Source organism: Geotrypetes seraphini, chromosome 5 (assembly GCF_902459505.1).
Source record: "Geotrypetes seraphini chromosome 5, aGeoSer1.1, whole genome shotgun sequence".
NCBI classification, from domain to species: Eukaryota; Metazoa; Chordata; class Amphibia; order Gymnophiona; family Dermophiidae; genus Geotrypetes; species Geotrypetes seraphini.
Genome location: NC_047088.1, coordinates 123,295,402 through 123,317,889, shown reverse-complemented (window position 1 = coordinate 123,317,889; position 22,488 = coordinate 123,295,402). Strand labels below are relative to the sequence as shown.

Sequence of the window (22,488 nt, the reverse complement as noted above, 5' to 3'; positions counted from 1 at the left end):
CAAGGGGGGTTGCTGCTTTCCTTAAGTGGACTATTCTCGTTGCCCTGAAATGTATTTTGCTGCATTGGCTTGAGGTTGACGCTCTGGATTATTCCCTTTGGCGCTGTCGGATGATTACTTTCCTGATGTGGGAAAGAAGGGATGTGACGGACCTTTCTTCTCTATCAGGCTGCATCTTCCAGTGCATTTGGGAACCATTTTGGACAACTATGACTCCTCTGGCTTGTAGCCGTTTGCTTAACTGTTGACTCTGTTTTTGTTTCATAATGTAACACTTGGCATGCCTGTTTTCTGTTTGTATTTTTCTTGGTATTTTATGCCTGGAAGGAGGACCCGGGGGGGGGGATTGTTTTTGGGGGGTTAGTTGGGGGATGGGGAGGGGTTACTTGGGGGTAGAGTTCTGTGGGGATTGCGGTTTTCTATTTAAAATGCTGAGCTTGTTTGTTCTTTGAATGTTGCCTTGTTGGTGTTTTTACTTGCTCAATAAAATATATTTGAACATTTAAAAAAAACCTGATCAAACAATGCTAAATGAATCGGAAATTTTGGAAACGTCTGATAAGAACATAGTCATACCTTCCACAGTGATATTAACTGTAGCTCTCTTGATTGATAAAGTATGGTTATTGAGGCTTTTCTTCAAGAATAAACAGAAAGAGTTCTTAGGACTTAAAATTCAAATGTATCCTGACCTTTCAAGAGAAACTCAGAAACGTCACTGAGAATTTCTTCTTTTGAGACCAGGGGTCATTCTGTTAGGGGCCACATTCTATTTGAGATACCCTTGCAAGTGTATATATGCCACCGCTCAGTTAAATATGTCTTTTTTGAACCTTATCAGTTAACTGCTTTCTTGGCTTTGTCACGAATAGATAGCGGAACAACAATTGCTCCAGGAGTTAAATAAGTTACTTCTACCTCAGCACAATGTTTAGCATATTTCTAAATTGATTTTATTTACTTCTTCTTATCGCTTATGTGAAATCTTGGATCTTAAGTTGAGGACTTGAATTGTGTTAGCTGAAATTATTATTTTATTGTGTATTTTCTTTTAAGAATTATCTTCTATAATAAAATCATAAGCGCACATGCACACTTAGGGTTTTGTGTTTCCTGCCTCCGTGAGGTGTGCTTCCGTGCCAAATTTGATTTTCAAACATGGAGGCAGGGAGAGCACGGAGGCAGGGAACACGCCGGTGATTCCCCCTCCTGCCCCCACTCACCAACCGCTGCAGCTCCGCCTCTGATCGCCGGCTGTAGCGAACCTCGCAGGTCACTCTGCACCTCGGTAGCATGTTCCCTTTGACGCACGGGATCGCGTCAGAGAGAACGTCCTACTGAGGTGCAGAGCGGCCTGTGAGGTTCTCTACAGCCGGCCATGATCCTCAGTAGGCTGCTTTAAAGAAGAGGAGCCGCATGCTGGACAGGGGGAGCAGGTAAGGAGTGCTGCTAGACAGGGGGGAGCAGGGAAGAGGGACAGGGGAGCAGGTAATAAGTGCTGCTGGACAGGGGGAGCAGGGGAGAGGGACAGTGGGAGCAAGTAAGTAGTGCTGCTGGATGGGGGAGCAGGGAAGAGGGACAGGGGAGCAGGTAAGAAGTGCTGCTGGACAGGGGGAGCAAGGAAGAGGGACAGGGGGGAGCAAGTAAGGAGTGCTGCTGGACAGGGGGAACAGGGAAGAGGGACAGGGGAGCAGGTAAGGAGTGCTGCTGGACAGAGGGAGTTAAAGGGAGGAAGGGCTACTGCTGGACACAGGGGAGGTAAGAGGAAGGGAGAAGGGCTACTGCTGGACAGTGGGAGCAGGCAAGGGGTGATGGTGGACAGCTGAGGAAAGAGAGAGACAGAAAGAAAGAAAGACAGATAGAAAGCGGCCAAGGAGAGAGAGAGAAAAAAAAAGAAAGAAAGAAAGACAGACACACACATCTATTCTAGCACCCATTAATGTAACGGACTTAAAGACTAATCAAGGTATAAAGGTTTTATACTTTGAGAGAAATGTTCTGTCTAACCAACTTTCTGTATAAGTGTATACTTGATATGTAATTTGGAAACTTATAAATAAATAATATATATATTTAAAAAAAGCATAAGAAAAATAACTATATTATCATTTCATTGAGGCTGTAATTAGAGAAAAACAAAGTTTTCAGGAATTTATGAAATAATTGCAGCTGGCTTAAAAGCCTAATAGAGTCAGTAAGTTCATTCCAGATCTCTACAAACTTGAACACAAAAGATCGACTGAGCTATATAATACATTGTTAGTCCATTAAAGTATCACTTTATATTTTACGTGTTAAATTTTTAACCTTTCTTCTGTATACAGAAATCCTGCCTGTTTCATTTTCATAACCCACTTGACCCATACCTAAGATGCCAAACTGATTAACATTTGAAAGACTAAGATGATAATTATTTCATTTATTCTGCACAGAATTTCCTGTCTAAGCAATGGTATGGGGAGATTTCTAGGGACACAAAAAACTGGAAGATAATTATTTGCTTGCTGTTCATCCCCTTAATCAGTTGTGGCTTCATCTCCTTCAGGTAATAATAAAACATACAGGCTGATCTTCTGTTTGCATTGAATACCTACCATGCAAAGACAGATTCAGAATAAATAATCAATGTTGTGCAGATTGAAATCTATTGATTGCTGTCAAAACTCAACCCAAACATCTTTAACAAAATTGCAACTCTTTAAGTCCAGGACTGTGATATTTGTGTGACCCATCCTTATATCTGATAATCACTGGAGCTCAGATGAATATCTGCTTGAACATAAACATTTTTCCTACTTTTTAAATATCAAGTAAACTAATATCTCCCTTGTAGGTTTGGTCAGTGGTTTAATAAGGAGGGGGTGAGGGGGGCAGTTTGCTCCAGGCGCCATGTTGGTGGGGGCGCCAGCACACCTCCTCTTCGCCCCCTCTGCCTCTTCCCACTCCTCTCCTCCCCAAGTGCACACCCCCTTCCCTTGTACCTCTAGTTGTTTACCACCACAAGCAACAACTTCAACATGTTCCTCTAAACCACATCAGTTTTCCCACTGAGGTCACTTCTGGGTGCTTTGCATAGGAAGTAACATCAGAGGGAGATCCACCAGGGTCACGAGGATCACATTGAAGTTATTACTCATGACGGTGAACAACTAGAGGTATGGGAAATGGAAGGGGATACGTGCACAGCAAGGGGGATCAGGGAAGGAGTGAGGGGTGAAGATGAGGGTAGGGGAGAGTCACCTCCGCCTCGGACGCCTCTCACCCTTGCTACGCCACTGGGTTTGGTTTATCATTTTCCATTTCTTTATTTCTGCTGCTGATGGAATGCTTCACTTAATATCAGACAGTTTAAAATCCCCCTCATAAGCCATACCCACCCCCAGTTTAGCACAGTCTTTTTTTTGTCTTTCATTAATTATTTAACTTTCCTGTTCTAAAATGCTATATAATATAATTGTGTAAATAGAATTGCAATCTCCCCTTTCCCATAACTACTGCAGTCCTGTGCTTTAACTGTATGCATTTATGTTAGGAGTAGCCTAGTGGTTAGTGCGGTGGCCGGGAAACTGGGTTCAATTCCCACTGAAGCTCCTTGTTTCTTTAGGCAAGCCACTTAACCTTCCATTGCCCGTTATAAAATAAGTACCTGTACATTATATAGAACTGCTTTGATTATAAACACAGAATGGTGATATATCAAGAGCTGCCCCCTTTCCATGAGTAATAATATTGGCTATACCCTGCTTAAAATCACTTAAAAGTATGTGAGCTATAAATGATTAAATGAATTGAAATATATGTTACTTAAATATATGTTACTTGCATTTTATTATAAACTCTTATTTCCTAACAGGTTGTAAGGTTTATGCTTTTAAAATAGTATGCACTTGCAAAACAAATCTAGTGAATCTATTAAAAAGCCACTTAATATATGACATAGATTTTATGTGTTCATGAAAAAGAAATGCCCATACAATCTATCAGTGATTTAAGTCAAAACTACACTGTAGAATTGCATTTTAGAAAGGATGTCAATTTCTCATGCATTTAGAACAGGATCTGCTGACATATGTCTTAAAATACTTGGAAATGGATGTCCAAGTGCTGGCTATATCCATCATGAACATCCATTTTAAAAACTGAAATGCTCAAAGTATGAATGGGATAAATCAAAGTACATGATGTCTGTGTCAGCAGAGGAACATCCAAATTATAAAATGGCCACATAAAGTATGCATCATATGGAGGAATAGCCTAATGGTTAAGCAGAGAGCTGTGGCTGTTTATAATTTTCTTATCTTTTTTAATTGTGAGCTCTCCAAGAACAGAAAAATTCCTACTGTTAATTTCTTTCTCCACCCAGTGGAGAATTGGAGAACTGCTGAATCTGAGCACCTTTCTGTAACCTGGACTTGCCAAGTACCATGTCTACATATTGTGACAGTTCAGACCTTGCAGTCAGCCCTGACACCCAGGAAAGGAGAGAAACAGTGCTTCCAGGCAGGAAGGAAAAGCAACCATACATTAAAATGCAGTTCAATGCACCCAGAACTGTCTATTTTCAGCCTAAGCTTAGGCAGAGCCCTTCTATGAGAGAGCAGGAAATTCTCATAAGTGACCACAGGGGGAGCCAGAGGAAGCTGAAGCCTGCTTCCTTCTTAGCCAGGTTAGGGTGTGGTCCTGCTAAACTTAAGGCTAGCTTAAAGAAGCTAAAGGAGAACAGTGCAGGAGCAGTGGCTGCAGAAAGCTCTCTAAGCCAAGCAGTGGTAAGAGGAAGTCTGGATGGAATGGCAGAGTTCTGAGGAACCACTGACTCCAGAGCCATGTACAGAGTTTAAAATAATGGAGGTTACCAGAGCCAGAGCCAGAACCAGAACCAGAACCAGAGCCAGAGCCTACACTTTCAGAGGCAATGGAAGTGAACTTATCAGTGGTTGGCAAGTAACCATTTTGTGTGTGGGGTGGGAGGGTTCTCTTTTGGATTTGAGAGAGACTAAGGACTGTTTTTGAATTGTGGAAAAACCTTTACAGTTTAAGGGCCTGTGCTGCTGGCAGAGTTTCAGCAAGCCGTTTGCAAAGGACTGCTGGGACAGTTTCTTTTGGGTTTGTTTATTTTTTCTTATTTCCCCTGCTACCAAAGCCTTAAAGTATATGACAACAGATTACTGGGGGATTATATGAAGTTGTGGGGTATATGCTATGACATCTGGGTGGGAAAATTCTTTTTTGAGGGATACTTTTTCTTTGATGGCACACAAAAAAGTAATTTAAAGCAGACACGGCAACTTTAGGCCCCGCAATCAGCTCTATGGAGCAATAACTTGCCAGTGCTTGTGTGAGGCACTGTAATTCATATTACAAACTCTTCAGACGGGATAAACTCTTGTGTTTGTGGCAAGGGCCCGGTGAAGGGAGCTTTGCAAGGACTATTGAAGTCTGGACACCTTGCTGGGGTTGTGGCCTGGTGCCAGCCCAAAGCACTGCTATAGTTGGGGGGGGGGGGGGGGGTTTCTCCCGTTTTGGCGGAGTGGTTTTTTTTTCTGATACTGTGGGTCTGCTTGTAGTAAGGCAGCCCAGAAGGAGTTGAACTCTGTTGGAACTTACTGGAGCTTGGCTGAATTGTTGGAAGCCAGTGTTGTTGTTTTTTTCTTTTTGTCTTGATAATGAGGCCTGTGTTAATTGCATGAACTTACCTGAGTGTTTTGAGCTTTCAACCTTTTGGGAAAGTGAAACTAATAAACCTGAGCTTTTCTGTTTGAAGCAAGATTTGTTTGGAAAGTTTTATTTTCTGTTGGAGTGCAAAAATCACTCCCTTTACAGCCTTTATGGCATTTCCACCCTGAAGGGCCATTATCCCTTTTGAGTGGCGTGCTTGTCTCGGCATAGTCACCCACCACGACACTAAGGATACTAGCGAGGGCTGGGTGGGTGACAATATGGATGTCCATCTGTTTGGACATGGACATTTCTTTCCTATCTGCAATCGGAATTGGATGCCTATAATGTGGTTCCTTCGTAATCCTGACCACACCCACTTGTCAGCAGTTTTAGACATCCATATCCTAGCTTTAAAAAAATCAGTATTTGGGTGTCCATGCAATAAGAATGTCTAAATGACATCCAAAACACAGAGATTTTAAAATAACCACTATAGCCTCTGAATAGCATTAGGCCTTTTATTTGGATTAAGCCAGCGGTCTCAAACTTGTGGCTCTCCAGGTGCTATTTTGCGGCCCGCGGTCTGGACGCAATGATCAACTGCTCCCTTGCTGCAGTTGATTGTTCTGGTCAAAGCAGCGGCCGGCGACGGCTCCTCGTACCATCCACACCAGCATTTGCATGTCTGGCCGGCTCCCTTGCTCAGTCGATCATTCCGTTCAAAGCCGCGTATGGCGGCTCCTCGCGCTATCCACTCCTGTATCGGAAGCCTCTGATGTCACAACATCAGAGAGGCTTCTGACGCAGGCACGAGGAGCTGCCACCCGCGGCTTTGAACGGAACGATCAACTGAGCAAGGGAGCCAGCCAGACATGCTGCTGCTCCACAAGGAAGGGAATGGAGGGGAAAAAGAAATGCTTCTGCTGCATAGGAAATAGAGAAATACTGCTGCTGCTGTATAGAGAAAGGGAGAGGGAGGGAAGGTGAAGAGAAATACCTCTGCTGCACAGGAAAGGGGGAAGGGAAATGCTGCTGCTGCTGATGCTGCTGCACAGGAAAGGGGGAAGGGAAATGCTGCTTCTGTTGCTGCTGCATCCAATTGGGGAAAGAGAGGGAAGGAAGGAGAAGGAAGACAAGGGAGAGGAGAGAAACAAGAGATGCTAAGTTCATAGGAGGGAGGGAAGGAAAGGAGATGCCAGACCATGGAGGTGGAGGGAGAGATGCCAGGGCATGGGGGGAGGGAAGAAGACAAATGACAGACCATGGGAAAGGAAGGAAGGAGGGAGGGACAGAAAGGAAGGAAAGAGATGTCAGACCATGGAAATAGGATGGAAGAAGAGAGAGATATGAAGGGAAGGTAAGACATGGAAACATAGATTTTGAAAAGAAAGCAGAAAAATTGAATATTAAGTTAATGCCAAAGATGGATGCAAGGCAGAAAGTGAAGACGGAGAGAAAAACAGTCAAAGGACAAGAAGGCCCTGGAAACATAGTTAAAAGCACAGAAAAATAAAGTCACCAGCCAACAAGGTAGGGAAATGATTTTATTTTCAATATAGTGATTGAAATGTGTCAGTTTTGAGAAAGAAAAGATAATAAACTTTAAATGTAAGGGCTGCAGAAAAAATAGAGTACTTGGAGAGCTGCAGAAAAAATAGTTAATGTCTTATTAAAGAAATAACAATTTTATATATCTTTCCTTTTAAATGTTAGAATTCAGGTCTCTCAATTGTAGGGATTGACAATTTAGAAATAATACTAGCTGATGCCCCGGCGTTGCACGGGTATTTAATTGATTGAAATAAATGGATTGAAATAAAGATACTTTATAGTGGTGAATGAAATTATTTTTTTACAGCTTTATAAAAAGTACAATAATCAAATTATAATGTGAAATATTTGACAAAATGAATACAATACAACTAACACAAAACTGGATTATAAACAACATTTTTAGTTTCACCTCCAGGAGCAAGAACATATAAATTCTTGGGTGAACCCACCCTTGATCAAGCAACATAGAGTTGTCCATGGGAAAAACAGGGGGACCTTAAATCCACTCCACAGTATGTAATAGTCTGTCCCTGTGATTTGTTGATTGTGATAGAGAATGCAAGTCTCACTGGAATTTGCAATCTCTTAAACTGAAAAGGAAGATCTGTTGGAATAAGTGGCATCCAAAAGTTTCAGTATTGATTTAAACAACTCAATATGTGGAAACTCAGGTTGAAAAGAAACTCCATGCAGTTTGTTCCCGGTTCAGAATGGAACCTGTGTTCCTAGTTCAGCATATGTGAGTACTCATGTAATGTAATAACATTATGAACTGGGGTGCATGAAGGAAACAGTTACAAACACAGTTAGAACATACAAACTCTATATGTATGGTGTCCGTGGTAGAATAGAAACGATGTCCCTAGTGGTTATAGTGTCATAGAAAGTGTTTTATAGTTGGAATTACTGTGAGAATGGCAGCTTTTTACATTTTTTCCATTGACATGAATGGGTGAAATATGATTTTCTTTTTCTAGCTCCGCCCACATGTGCAGGTGGGCCGCGAGACCCCCAGAACATATCACCCCAGATAGTGAGGGATCTGCATACCAAGTTTTGTTCAAATCGGTCAAGCCGGTTTTGAATTACTGTGAGAATGGCAGCTTTTTACATTTTTTCCATTGACATGAATGGGTGAAATACGATTTTCTGTTTGTAGCTCCGCCCACGTGTGCAGGTGGGCCGCGAGACCCCCAGAACATATCACCCCAGGTAGTGAGGGATATGCATACCAAGTTTCGTTCAAATCGGTCAAGCCGTTTTTGAATTACTGTGAGAATGGCAGCTTTTTACATTTTCTCCATTGACATGAATGGGTGAAATCTGATTTTCTGTTTGTAGCTCCGCCCACGTGTGCAGGTGGGCCGCGAGACCCCCAGAACATATCTTCCCAGGTAGTGAGGGATCTGCATACCAAGTTTCGTTCAAATCGGTCAAGCCGTTTTTGTGTGATCGCGGCACATACACACACACACACACATACATACATACATACATACATACACACATACATACCTCCGATTTTATATATATAGATAACAGATTTAATAAAAGATTAAAGAAATCTTCTATTGGTTTTTCTAGGATGTTCACTTTTTTAAAAAAATACTAATCAAGTTTTGTTTTTTAGTTTTTGGTGCATAAATTGAAGGAAGCAAGTAGTATAATGGGTATACCTCATGTCAAAATGATTGACAGCTGTCAAAGATAAGGATTGACCAATCAGTGTTCACTTCTGGGTTAAGCCCCGCCCATTCTCCGCCCACACTATGCCCACTCTCTGCCCACTTGTACTCAAACCCCACCCATGCCCCACCCACACCATGCCCACTTTTACATTAGCCCTGCCCAGGACCCACCCATACCATGCCCCTCCTGCTGATGCCACACCCACTACCCACTCTCCACCTATACCCCACACCTCCCATAGGAATGAATGGTGGTAGCCCCTCCCATGCCCCGCCCCCATAGGAATGAATGGTGGTAGCTCCGCCTGTGCCCCGCCCCATGCCACGTCACTGGAAATGCACTTTCTGATTACGTCACCGGAAATGGGGGCATGTCTGACCCCAGAAATACGCTTTCTGATGACATCAGTGGAAATGGGTGTGCCTGCCCTACCGGAAGTGCACATTCTGATGACGTAGGCAGAAATATGGTAAATGAAACGCCGGAAATATACTTTTCTGATGAGATGGAAATGCACTTTCTGATGATGTTAGCGGAAACAGATTTAATCGAAGCCCCCGGAAATGATGTGGCCTGAAAAAAGAGTGTCTTTATTTTAACAGCCTTTTAGTTAAAATAGTTAGTTAGTTAGGTTTTAAGATCTCATGGTTAGAGCAATGCACAGGCAGATCACAAAAGCTGCTTTTGTTTCTTTCCTGTTTTTTTTTTTTTTTTTCAGTTCAAAAAAATTTTTATTGGTTTTTGGAAAACATTAAAAAAAAACTGAAGTACAAAAAGAAGAGCTTCCAAGGAAGCACAGGTTATAAACCGGGTGATGACACCCATCCAGTATATTCAATTACATAATAAGAAGTGGCAATAACAAGATAAATGAACAGTAAACAGTATATCAATCATGTTAGTATGCACATCATAAAAGCCTATAAGAACGAGGAACAAGCTTCGTATGGGATAGTGAAGGGAGTAAATCGAGAGAGATAAGATACAATATAGTCCACGCTAAAACAGTGCACATGTGACTGTATATCGTCAGCAGACAATGACAAAATAGTATGAAATAAAATAAAGGAAAGATCAAACCAGAATACTATAGGTAAATGATCCGGTTTATGGTCAAGGGTCTAAGTGCTGATGTTTGCCAGAATCGACCAAGTTTTATCAAAAGTCGCTCTAGATTTATGGCGGTCAGCCATATGTCGTTCAAATTTATTGTGGAGGCACATTGAATTCCACCATTGGTTATAATCTAATTTTGTAAAATCTTTCCAATTATGTAAAATAAGTTGAATGGCTAGAATTAATAAAAGGGTAAAAAGGCGGTCATGATACACAGATAGATGGGCAGTGAGTGCCGAGGAACCCAGAATCAAAATATCAAATGAGAAAGGATCAGTGATAGAGAAAATTTTAGAAATCGTGTGCCAGATCGAATTCCAGAAAATCTGCAAATGGGGGCAATCATAGAGCATATGCCGCAAGGAGCCTTCAGATGCTTTGCAAGACCAGCAAGAGTTAACTGAGGACTTCATTATTTTGGCTGATTTAATAGGAGTCCAGAAGGCTCTATGATAGAGGAAAAGAGCTGTTTGTCTATGAGAGGCTGAGTGAAGGGATTTAAATAATCTGGGCCATAACGCCAACCATAATTGCTCGGTAATAGGGGATTGCAACATCGGATCCCATTTAGAGATGGATTCGACGAGGAAAGGATATGATTTTGCCTGCATATACTTGTACCAATTTGAAGATTGACCTTTGGAAGCAGAGAAAAGTTGTATCTTTGAGTGGAGGTCAGGAGTAGTATGCAAGGATGCGGGAGATGAGAACCTCGCAGTAAGACAATGATGCAGCTGAATCCAATTAAAATATTGGGTGGGAGGGATATGGAATTTTGCCATAATGTCCGAGAAGGTAATCCATTTATTCGCGTTGATAAGATGCGCAATAGTACAGAGACCTTGCTGTTGCCAAGATTTCCAAAGTACCACGGAATTATCAATTTTAAGTTTGGGATTATGCCAAATAGGTGCCGCTAATGAATCAGCTAATTTGTTCTCTGAGATGGAGTCAATATGGTTAAGTGTTTGCCAAGTACTATGTAAAATCGGATTGCGTTTGGCCTCTGAAGGCAGAGGAATGGCAGGAGCATGTTGCATGATGTACGGATCGAGTAAAGAATGCTCTAAGGATAACCACGTGGGCGGTGTGCTTATGAGGAAAAGATTAGACCATAGGGAGCCTTGAGATAATAGAAAAGCATAATGGTATTCCCGAAAGCTAGGGAAGTTGACACCTCCCTGGTCCCGAGGACACTTTAATTTACGCAAGGCAATCCGGGGCTGTTTGTTGTGCCACAAGAAGGAAGAAAGGAGACGCTCAATACGAGAATAGACGGAGGGAGAAAAAAGACATGGAAGCATACTGAGAACATAATTTATTTTGGGAGTTATCATCATTCGTATTGTAGAGAGTCTGCCCCACCAGGAGAGGTTGAGGGGGGACCATTTGGAAGTACAAGTGTGAATGTTTTTTTAACAGACCCCAGGTTTTAAGAGCAGTGCAGAAAAACTTAGAAAAGGCTGCATTTTTTTCTTTCCTGTTTTTTTTTAACAGATAGTATGAAACATGAGTTAATGGTTGTGTGGATGGGCAACTCCCAGATGGTCATGGTGACAGCTGATAAGCTGGCTATCATAAAGGTTCTTTCAGCCCCCCTGATAAAACCAAGGGGAGAGGGGGAGGTGTGTTTAAACCTGTCTGAACATGTCCTGGCCCCCTGGTTTACCATTCAAAGGTACTCAGCACAAGATTTATGACAACTTACTAGTGATGCAGGCAGCGAAACTAGACCTCTTCATTACTAACTTGCTGACAGCAACAAGCGACTTCAAATCATTTTGAAAAGAAATCAAAACCCTGTTTTTCAAAAAATTTACCAGTTATCTTAACTCTCCCCTTGTCCTTCCCCCTCCCTTCCTAAATTCCCCCTCAAATTGCTACTCATCTTGCACTTTCTCCTCAAAGGCTCAACTATGAAACCAGTCGCCTAAATTGTAATTTCCCTGTAAATGTCCAGTTTTCTTCTGATTTCTACTCATCTTGTAATTTCTCCTATGTTCGCTACCCATCTTGTAATTTTTCCTCTTAGACTCTATTATGTAACCAGCCCCCTAGAGTGTAATTTTCCTGGAAATGTCCAGTTATCTTATGATGTAATCCACCTAGAACTGCAAGGTACAGGTGGAATAGAAGTCACTAATGTAATGTATGTCTTAGTCTTTAACAATCTGAAAAAAGTTTCCAAGTTTCCAAGTTTATTGGTTTTTAATATCCCGACCATCAAACAATTGTCTGGCCGGTTAACAATCAGATTAAAAAAGAATTAATAGTAGTAGAATGTGAATGGAAATATCTTAAATTAAACATAAATGACAAAGACTTGACATACTGGAATGTGAGGAAATTGTGGGGGAAGGGAAAAAGTTACATTGTATAGAAGAAATGGAGAGAGTGGGGAGGGGATGAACATGAGGAGGGGGGAGCATTGAAGTAATGAATAATGGATACTTGCCTAATGAAAGAAAAACTGTTCCTATTGTCCTCTGTTAAAAGGCAGAGTTTTAAGACTTTTTAAAATTTAGAGTGAAGTTAACAGAGCTGAATGGAACAGGGTAGAGATGGAATCTTTATTGAAGCAAATTTATTATAATCCAAATGCAGCAGGTAGCCTTGGAGGCATTAACTCTCTACTTCAAGCGGCTAAAAAGAGCGATATTACAGTCCGGAGAAAAGATGTTGGACTGGGTCACCAGTTGTTATGCCCATAGCTGGCCAGGGCATGGCAAGTAGTCACTTTGGCTATTAGGAGTGAATCTTCATGTCTGCTTGCTTTTTAGCTGCAGTCCTTGCCTTACATCTGTGCCAGACAATTAGGCAGCCTTACAACTTACTTTTGTGAGAGCAAGTTGTTTATCAACTTGTATCATATCTCTTATACTGTTTCATGTCTTACCAGGAAGGCCGAGGAAGGTTTCTCATGGTACTGTAATTAGGAATGGCCTGAGCACATTCCATTTGTGAGAGTTAGGAGATAAGGGGGACACCTGTTACTGTAGAAACAGCAGTGTCTGTGTGTGTGAGAAATTCTGGACTTTGAATCTTGCTGCAACCATGGGAGGGCCGTGGACTGTACCTTTCCCTTGATCGTCAAGATTCCCGATCAGTATTGGAAAGGGGTGTGGCAGACATGGTGAAGTATTCTATTTGGTGTATATAGATATTCTCTGCTTATATCTTGTATATTATCTGATGTCTATCTGCATTATTTGGTATCATCTGATGTATATGCAATAAAGAATCATATTACTCTGAAGCTTTGGTGGAGGTGACTTATATATACCCTTGCTAGATAAACACGTGGCAGAACAAATTGGTACCAGGAGTGGGGTGTAGAATATGGCCAGCAAAGCAACAAAAGAAATGGGGAGCCTGGAGCAGGCTTCAGAACCCTCTATCCCTGGGTGGGATCCCGGGGGGGAGGCATGGAAGCTAAAATTGTAGCTTAGGGGTGTCCTGTACGGTGAAGATTGTCCCATACGGTGAAGGTATATTTTATGGAAGGTGTGGCCAGCCAACTGTAAATGTAAATTCTTTACATAAGCATGCTTTATTTCATTAAATGATATTCATGTGCTGCCTGTAAAATTATACAAGGAATAATATTATCAAATGATAAGTATAATCTGTTTTTGTATGATGCCTGTATATATATATATTTGCTTAGCAAGAGTTATGAAGCTACAGCATTAGGGAATGTGCCGATGTGTATATGTATGTTAATATAAAAGAAAGATTAGATTTTTTTCCGGATATAGAGCTTAGAAGGACAGACAGTACATGAGATTCACTCCTAGTTCTGGTGAACAGGGAGGGATTGCTGTGAGATTTTTTCCAATTATATTAGCCAGTTGAGGAATTTTAAATAGAATCTATAAAGGTAGATAGAGCAATTACAATTAAATTAAGATACTGAAGAGTACAGGGAGTTAATTTACAGATCATTACAGGCTTCCTGTACTAAAAAGCGAAAGCATTTTGTACACTTTGGAAAATAAAGGAGAAGTGTGGAGAGCGATAGGAGCTAGGAAAAATTGTTTTATTTCCAGTGTATTTTTCATTAAGCTGCCCATTAAAGGGATGTATTAATAGCCAAAATTCCACATGTGTTACCATGGAAATAGCCCGTTTGAACTAAAGATGTAGAGATCTTTGCAATTCGATGCTTTAATGAGTAAAACAGGGCTCAATGTAATCAGAAACCAGATTTAAATGTTTTTGTATGTGTGACCATATGTGCAATTTATTGGCCTATGTCATAAATCCTTGTTTCCCGTTTTAACAGAGAATGTGAGAAAGAGAGGGGGGAAAGAGGGAAAAAGTTCACTCATTCTCTAGTATTTAATTTATATGCTTGAGCCGAAGTACCAAACACATCATAAAATCAAAGGGGTTATACTGATTTGAAATAGATAATTATAACTATGATAGAATATCCCACGTCTATAAATGACATGATATTTTAAATTCTGCTTTTTATAGATTTACAGTTACACTGTAACTCAGTGCTTTATCTTACTTTCAGTGAGAAGGAAAAACCAACTAAACCCCTAACAGAGGAGAATAGTTGTATTGATAAATAATTGAGAGAATTTGGGAAAAGAACTGAAAACAGTAGTATACATTATTTTACTTCTGTGGAACAGAATGGGGAATTATAAAAATAATGATTTCCCTTGCTTTCCAGTATTGTGTCTTTATATTGGTGTTCTTTATTAGGTCTGTCGTGTCTCATGTTTTGGAATATGATTTTTTTTTTTTGTTCCCATGCACGTTTGTATAAAGTGTTGTTATCAATCAAATTCTAAATACAATTGGAAAACGAAATAAATTTAAAATAAACTTGGTAGTTAAAACTCTAGAGGAAGGGGATAGTTATTTTGTAAAGACAGTGCAGACAAAAGAAGCCACATTTAGCCTGCCCCTAACCTCTGCACAGCAGTGCCCACTCCTCAGAGTGTAGTGGGACCCAGGTGACAGACAGGGGCTCCAGGTCAGCTTGAAGGGAACATGGCTAAGTGACCTTAAGGGTGGTGTTGAGTTGAAATGTTTCTTCTTTGTCTTGGCAGTCATTTGGCATACATACAGAGCTATTCTGGACCCGTTTTTTTGGCACAAAGAATCTTTTGCTGAACCGAAAGAAGGAAGGAAAAGTTATGCTTCAAATAACCTTGAAATGACCTTGCACTTAAGATTTAACATGTTTCTTTTTCCCCTTAGAATTGACAGTGCAATACTTCAGAATACCTCTGTACTTAATATTTTACACTGTATCTTGCTTTAACTAGTAAGTTCTGCTTATTTTAAAAGATTGAAGCACAACCTAGCAAGTTTGTGTCCCTGTCTATATCATCTCTCATGTCCTATGAATGAAATAGGCAAGGCAACGAGTCAGAGTGATTAAATTCTTACGTTCTCTCTTTCAGAAGTTCCAGCAGACATTTAGACACCACACCATTTGGCTATGCCTTTTATGATTATGTGATTATTATGCCATGTGTTATATAGAAATTTACTTTGCTAATGCGTGCACACAAATATGGTTAGTGCTATGATGGATGTTTGTTTTTGTATAACTGTGCATTTATCTGCAGATTTAAGTTCAGCCTTGAATCCTTAACAGATGGAAGAACAGTTCCAAGCCTGTAACTTTGTGTTTTCTGTTTTGTTTGTGCCATATAGTCTCCGTTTTGTCTATTTGTTTCAGTTTAAGGGGTACCCTGGAATACATGACATTGGCCATTTTATAGAGCTTTTTTTATATTTTGTACTAGTCCAATTGCGCAATATCCTTTTAGTTATAGTTTACATAGCCCAAGTGTGAAGTAGGTTATGTCAGTGGTTCCCAACCCTGTCCTGGAGGAACACCAGGCCAATTGGGTTTTCAGGCTAGCCCTAATGAATATGCATGAAGCAAATTTGCATGCCTATCACTTCCATCATATGCAAATCTCTCTCATGCATATTCATTAGGGCTAGCCTGAAAACCCGATTGGCCTGGTGTTCCTCCAGGACAGGGTTGGGAATCACTGGGTTATGTTATATTAAGGAAAGGTTTTATGTAGTATTTATTTTATGGTGCTCACTGGATATGATTAATTCAGGACACATTCCTGACATAATTTTTTGAATCAGTACATAATTGTGGTCAAGTGAGTTGTGTGCAGCACACAAATGAAAAAAAGAAAGAAAAAATATATCTTTTTGGAATGTCTGATTAAGAACATGAAGTACTTGCATATTATTTCTCTCTTGCAATACCTATATCAAGCAAATGCACTAATATTGTCACATGTTGCCACACAGTACAGGCAATATGGCCTCTCTCTCTCTTTTTCTATCTCTTATTTGGATCGCTTCACTGGGGTTCAGCCACCGGATGATACCTGGACTCCTTTCAAGCTGGTGTATCCCTCCCTGTATGTGCAGTTTAAATAGGCTGTCAGCTTCTATTGGACTAATTCATCTCCCTGCACCCTGACTGCAAAAACACTTTTTTTTCACCTGTTCTTTTCACAGCCACCTTCCTGAGAATGCTTTGCTGTACCTAAACCATAACTGGTGTAGATATGCTGGGCACCCACTCCCCCTTTGGTATTGGGAATGAAACATTCCACAAGCTGGTGAATTTTACAGACATTGAACAACTTAAAAACTACCTCTAAAGAAGTAAATCATTCTATGGACAGATTGCACAACTGTTGAAAATTTACTACGAGACGCTCATGTCTCAGTTTGAGGACTGTTCTTTGGGCATTTGCCTATGGCTATCATGTTTTGATGTTTCAATTCACCCTATTGTTATTTTATGGTATTGTACAAATTTTTCTATGTATGGTTATGATGTTACTCTGCATTATTCAACACTTGATAGTGTTCTATGTCATTTATGTTAATCTAAGGATTCTGGATTTTGAACACTAAGTAAGGGTCTTCACAGATTCTGTTCACTTTACTCTGCTGTAAAATGACCACGTATTAAATTTTATATGTGAATTTTCAGAATTTTCTCTGACACTTGCTAATTTGGCTAACTGGGTTCTAATTTGGTTGATTTGGCATGGCCTATTGCATCGCATGCTAGGATCGGATATGATATATGATCTCCTATCCCATACTCTCATCCTCATGGCATCCTGATACCTTTCATCCTGAACCTCCTGAGAAAGTTTCCTGCATCCATTGTGCACTGTTCATTCGCTCAAAGACGGGTAAGATGTAGAATGCTGGGTTTCCCCGCCCAGATGACTGTACAACCTAAGACAGAGGTTTGAACTCATAATGGGAACTGTTTATCTTTATAGCTTGGAGATTGCGCATGCCTAAGGGGACGTGTTAATATAATGTTGGAAGTAAAAGAGGCATCCGCAAAGGCGAACTAGCTGTTTATGAATGCGTCCACATCTGGAATACTGCGTTCAATATTGGTCGCCGCACCTCAAGAAGGACATGGCGGTACTTGAGAGAGTCCAAAGGAGAGCAACGAAAATGGTAAAAGGGCTGGAACACTGCCCATACGCCGAGAGGTTGGATAGGCTGGGGCTCTTCTCTCTGGAAAAGAGGAGGCTCAGGGGAGATATGATAGAGACCTTCAAGATCATGAGGGGCATAGAGAGGGTGGATAGGGACAGATTCTTCAGACTGAAGGGGACAACAGGTACGAGGGGGCATTCGGAGAAACTGAAGGGAGATAGGTTCAGAACAAACGCAAGGAAGTTTTTTTTCACCCAAAGGGTCGTGGACACTTGGAATGCGCTACCGGAGGAAGTGATCAGGCAGAATACGGTACAGGGATTCAAACAGGGATTGGACGGATTCCTGAAGGATAAAGGGATCATGGGATACTGAGGGAGGAGCTGGGATGTAACACAAGTATAGAAAGCTAACCAGGTAATGAGTATAGAAACCAAACCAGGTCGTGCATGTGCAAGACCGGAGGGTTAGGACCTCGATAGGAAGACAGGACTTAAATGAGAAACCAAGGTGGCAAGGGAGCCCCTTCTGGTGATACAGACAGGTCGTGACCTGTTTGGGCTGCCGCGGGAGCGGACTGCTGGGCGGGATGGACCTGTGGTCTGACCCGGCAGAGGCACTGCTTATGTTCTTATGTTCTTAAGTTGCAGAAGTATAGGTCATATGTACCACAAGCTTGCCTCATTTCGAAGTATAAAACAGAAAAGGAGATGTTAGCAGCCAGAATTTTCGGTTGGCCTAACCTATGTCAGCAGTGGCCTAGGGGACCTTATATCAATCTGAAATTGGAATGTTGATGCAGATAGACCCTAAATGCTCCTACACGATTAAATGCTTCCATAGTATGCCATCTTTCCACATGTAAAAAGGAAAGGTGGTGGATGTCTTTCATTGGGAAGGATGTTGACTTCCCAACACTGTACATAACCAAGAGTTTACTCTGAAATATGATGATGATATTATGCTCCATTTTGTAAATAATAGTATTTTCAAGCCTAAATAGTAGTATCACTACTGGTCTTAAATTGAGTCAATAATCTAGCATGTAGATATCTTGTATAAAGCTAATCATACTCTCACTCTGTTACACTTAATTTTTAGGTGACAACTTACATTCAGTGACTGATCATATTGAAGATGCTGTTTCTTTTGATGGCAAGTAGTCACTTTGGCAATTAGGAGTGAATCTTCATGTCTGCAAAGAAGTTTTTGTTTCTGGTTGTTCGTGTGGGGTTGTGTAGGATGAAGTGAGTTTGCAGGTATGAAGGTGCTAGTCCCCAGACTTGTTTGAAGCAGGTGCAGGCAAATTTGAATAGTATTCGCACTTCTATTGGTAGCCAGTGCAGTTTTTTATAGTAGGGGTTAATGTGGTCATTTTTTCTTAGTCCAAAGATTAGGCGAATGGCGGTGTTTTGTACTAATCTCAGTTTTTTAATTGTTTTTTTGAGGGATACCCAGGTAGATGATGTTGCAGTAGTCAAGAATGGATAGGATCAATGACTGCACCAGCAACCTGAAGGATATTGGGTCGAAGTATTTTTTAATGGTCCTTAGTTTCCATAGCGTGAAGAAGCATTTTTTCACTAGTAAGTTTGTGTGGTCAGTCATGGTTAGGTGTGTGTCTAGAGTGATACCGAGTATTTTTATGGTTTTGGATATTGGGTATTCCTGATTGTTTATTTTTATCGATGTTCTCGTAATTTTGTCATTAGGGCTTGCCAGAAAGACTTTTGTTTTCTCTGCGTTTAGTTTTAATTTAAAATTGGTGGTCCATTTTTCGATTTCTGTCATTATGTTTGAGAGGTTGTCTAAAATTTCATTTGTGATGTCGTTTAAGGGGATTAGAATGGATATGTCGTCTGCGTATATGTAGTGCTCTAAGTTTAGTTTTTGTAGGAGGTGACCTAAGGAGGCGATATAGATATTGAATAAGGTGGGCGATAGGGGGGAGCCTTGAGGCACGCCCGATGGGTTTTTCCATGGGTTGGAGTAATTTCCATTGCTGATTACTCGGTAGGATCTGTTAGTTAGGAATTCTTGGAACCATTTCTTTACCTTTCCAGAGATTCCCATTACATCAAGGCACAGTAGCATGATCTCATGGTCTACCAGGTCGAACGCACTGCTGAGGTCAAGTTGTAGGATCAGTGCGCTTTAGCCTTTGCTAAAGAGATCATAAAGGTGGTTCAGTAAGGAGGCTAAGACAGTTTCTGTGTTGTATCCTTACCTGAATCCTGATTGGTGTTCACTAAGGATGTTAAATTTGTCTAGGTAATTTACTAGTTGAAGATTGACCAATCCTTCCTGTATCTTTGTGAAAAGGGGAATGCTTGCTATGGGTCTGAAAGGTTTTCTGATCTTTAGGGATGGGAGTGATTAGTATGTGTCCCATTTTCTTGTTTAGTGTTCCGCTTGTAATGGCAGTTGTTAGCCATGCAAATAGTTCCTTTTTGAAGTCTGGTGGGGCAACTGTCATGATTTGGGGGGGGGGGACATGCGTCAAGTAGACAGTTAGATTTGGTGTAATTGTTGAATAAATTTAGGAATTGTTGCCAGTTTGGGTATTTGAAGTGGTCCCACATCATGTCTACTCTGGAGTCTTGGTCATGAGGTTCGAGGTAGTGAGGTGTATTTGTTGTGGTTGTGGGTAGGGTTGCTCTTAGATCAGCAATTTTATTTTTAAAAAAGTTGGCAAGGGTTTGTGCCGATGGAGTGCGCTCATTGTCCTTTTTCAGGATTTGTGTTGTATTGGTTAGTGTTTTTACCAGTTTGAACAATTCTTTACTGTTTATTTTTGAAGTACCAATTTTTTTTGCATAGTGCTTAGTGCATTTTTCTTTGATCAGATTTTTGTATATTTCATTTTTTGTTTCCAGCTGGTCTTGTCTGACTCACTGTTTGTTTTTTGCCAGATTCTCTCCAATTTTCTTAGTTCCTGTTTGGTGGTTAGTAGTTCACAGTCAAACCATTCATTTGGTGGTCTATTTTTCTTTTTGTATGTTTGGTATGGGGCTATTTGGTCTAGAAGTTCTTTGCTGTAATTTTCCCAACTTGTAGGGAAGTCCTGAATTTCTTTGGTTATGGGACGTAGCTCGTAGTGAGCCCAGAAGTCACTAGGGTTTATAATGCCACAGCTAGTTATTGTTTTCATGTTGTCGCTTTTGTGTTTTTGTTGTGTACTCTGTTTTTGCCAGTGTAGGTTAAACTTGCCAATGTAGTGGTCTGACCAGATGCATTTACTCCAGGACTCTGGATAATATTGTATTTTAGGGTCAATTGTTTCTTTGTGGGAGAAGGTGATTATGTCTAGCTTGTGTCCTTTGTCTGGGTTTGGAAAGTCAAGTGACATTAGGAAGTTGGCAATTTCAGTTACTTCTGGTTTTGTCTTTTGTTCTAGGTGGGTGTTTATGTCTCCCAGAAGTAGGTTGTATGGTCCTTTTAGGGTAGATACGGTAAGGAATTCAAAGAATTCTTCTTTTGCGTTTGACCATTTTTTGGGTGGGATATAGAATAGAGTTGTAATTAGTGATTCTTCTAACTGTGTGTTAGTGATTTTGCAAGTTAGTATTTCAAGGTTTTCTGAAGTTTTGGAGTCAGTCTTGATGTAGTCAAAGTGTTCTTTTAGTATAATCGCTAGGCCTCCTCCTTTTTTCCAGCTTCTTGATAGTGAGATAATTTTGTATCCCTGGGATAAGATTTCTTTCATGATAGTGTCTGTGTCAGAGATCATCCATGTTTCTGTCAGAAACAGTAGATCAGGATTAGTTTGTAGTATCCAGTCATTTATTATGTGTGCTTTGTTTCTCACGGAGCGGGTATTTAGGTAGTATCCCTTAATCTTTTCGTAGCTGTTTGGTGTAGGGATTTCAGAATATGTTAGCTTTTTTGTTTCTGTTGTAGGTCTTGTTCCTGTATGGTTTGCGGTGTTTGCGGGTGTTGTTTAGCACTGTGATTTGATGAAGGTCTTGTTCTGGCTGGTTTTGTAGGAGTTGGAGAGGGTTGGTGGTTTCAGTTAGTTCGACTGGTCTGTGCCAGGAGGGGTAGGTGTGCATAGCTTGGGGGGGTTGTCTTTATTGCCCCAGCATTTAGAGCATATTAGGTATTGTATCCCTAAAAGTAGTTGCTGTTTGTTACAGATAGCCATGTTGTGTGATGAGATGTGAGATTCGAGTCGTGAGAAGTAGGGACGGTTGCCTGGCTGGACGTGGCTGGTAGAGACAGTCATCGATCAACAGAAATAGGTAGAGGTAGACTGAAACAAGTTGATTTAAGGACTATGTGTAGACAGTATATGTTGTGCGTGTGGTAGTGAGTTATAATTGAGGAAGCAGGTTAAGCATAGGGAGAACTTACGGGGTAAGTAGAGATCGATTATATCTGGGGAAGAAGGATCAACATACAGTATACAATTGTAACAGGTTAAGTATATGGAAAAACAGCTTGTGACTGGTTATGCAAGCAGTAACAGGTTGTACATAAAGACACAGGTTGATCATGCAATAACAGGCTGTTCATGGAATAACAGGTTATACATGCAGTCGCAGGCTTTTCATGCAATAGTAGGTTTTATCCCAGGACAAGCAGGCAGCATATTCTTGACTGATGGGTGACGGCACCGACGGAGCCCCGGTACGGACAATTTTAGAGTGATTGCACTCTAAGAACTTGGAAAGTTCTGGCATGCCGCACCGCGCACGCGCGAGTGCCTTCCCGCCCGACAGAGGCGCGCGGTCCCCAGTTTCTTAGTTTCCGCGGAGCTAAGAAGATGCGTTTTTTCAACGGCTGTTGAAAATTTTTTTGACTTGCCTTCCCGCTCGCGTAAACCTTGTTGGCTTTTGCCTTTTTCCTTTTTCTTTACTTTTTGTAAAAAAAAAATCTTTTTCTTTTTAGTCAATTTGGCTTTTCCCCTGCGGGGCCTTCTGCCACCATCGAAGCCTCGGCCTTCGATTTGGCTGAAGCCGTTTTTACTTTCATGCCCCCTCAGCCAGGGTTTAAAAA

At 40.9% G+C, this 22,488-nt stretch overlaps 1 protein-coding gene across 1 annotated transcript in view; it reads left to right on the top strand.

The window, feature by feature from the left end:
* TRPM8 (transient receptor potential cation channel subfamily M member 8) overlaps positions 1-22,488 on the top strand; it is a 2,182,726-nt gene that overhangs the window by 1,551,272 nt on the left and 608,966 nt on the right. Inside the window, 1 exon segment of the mRNA XM_033944097.1 lies at positions 2,433-2,545. Coding sequence (XP_033799988.1) covers positions 2,433-2,545 — 113 coding nt within the window.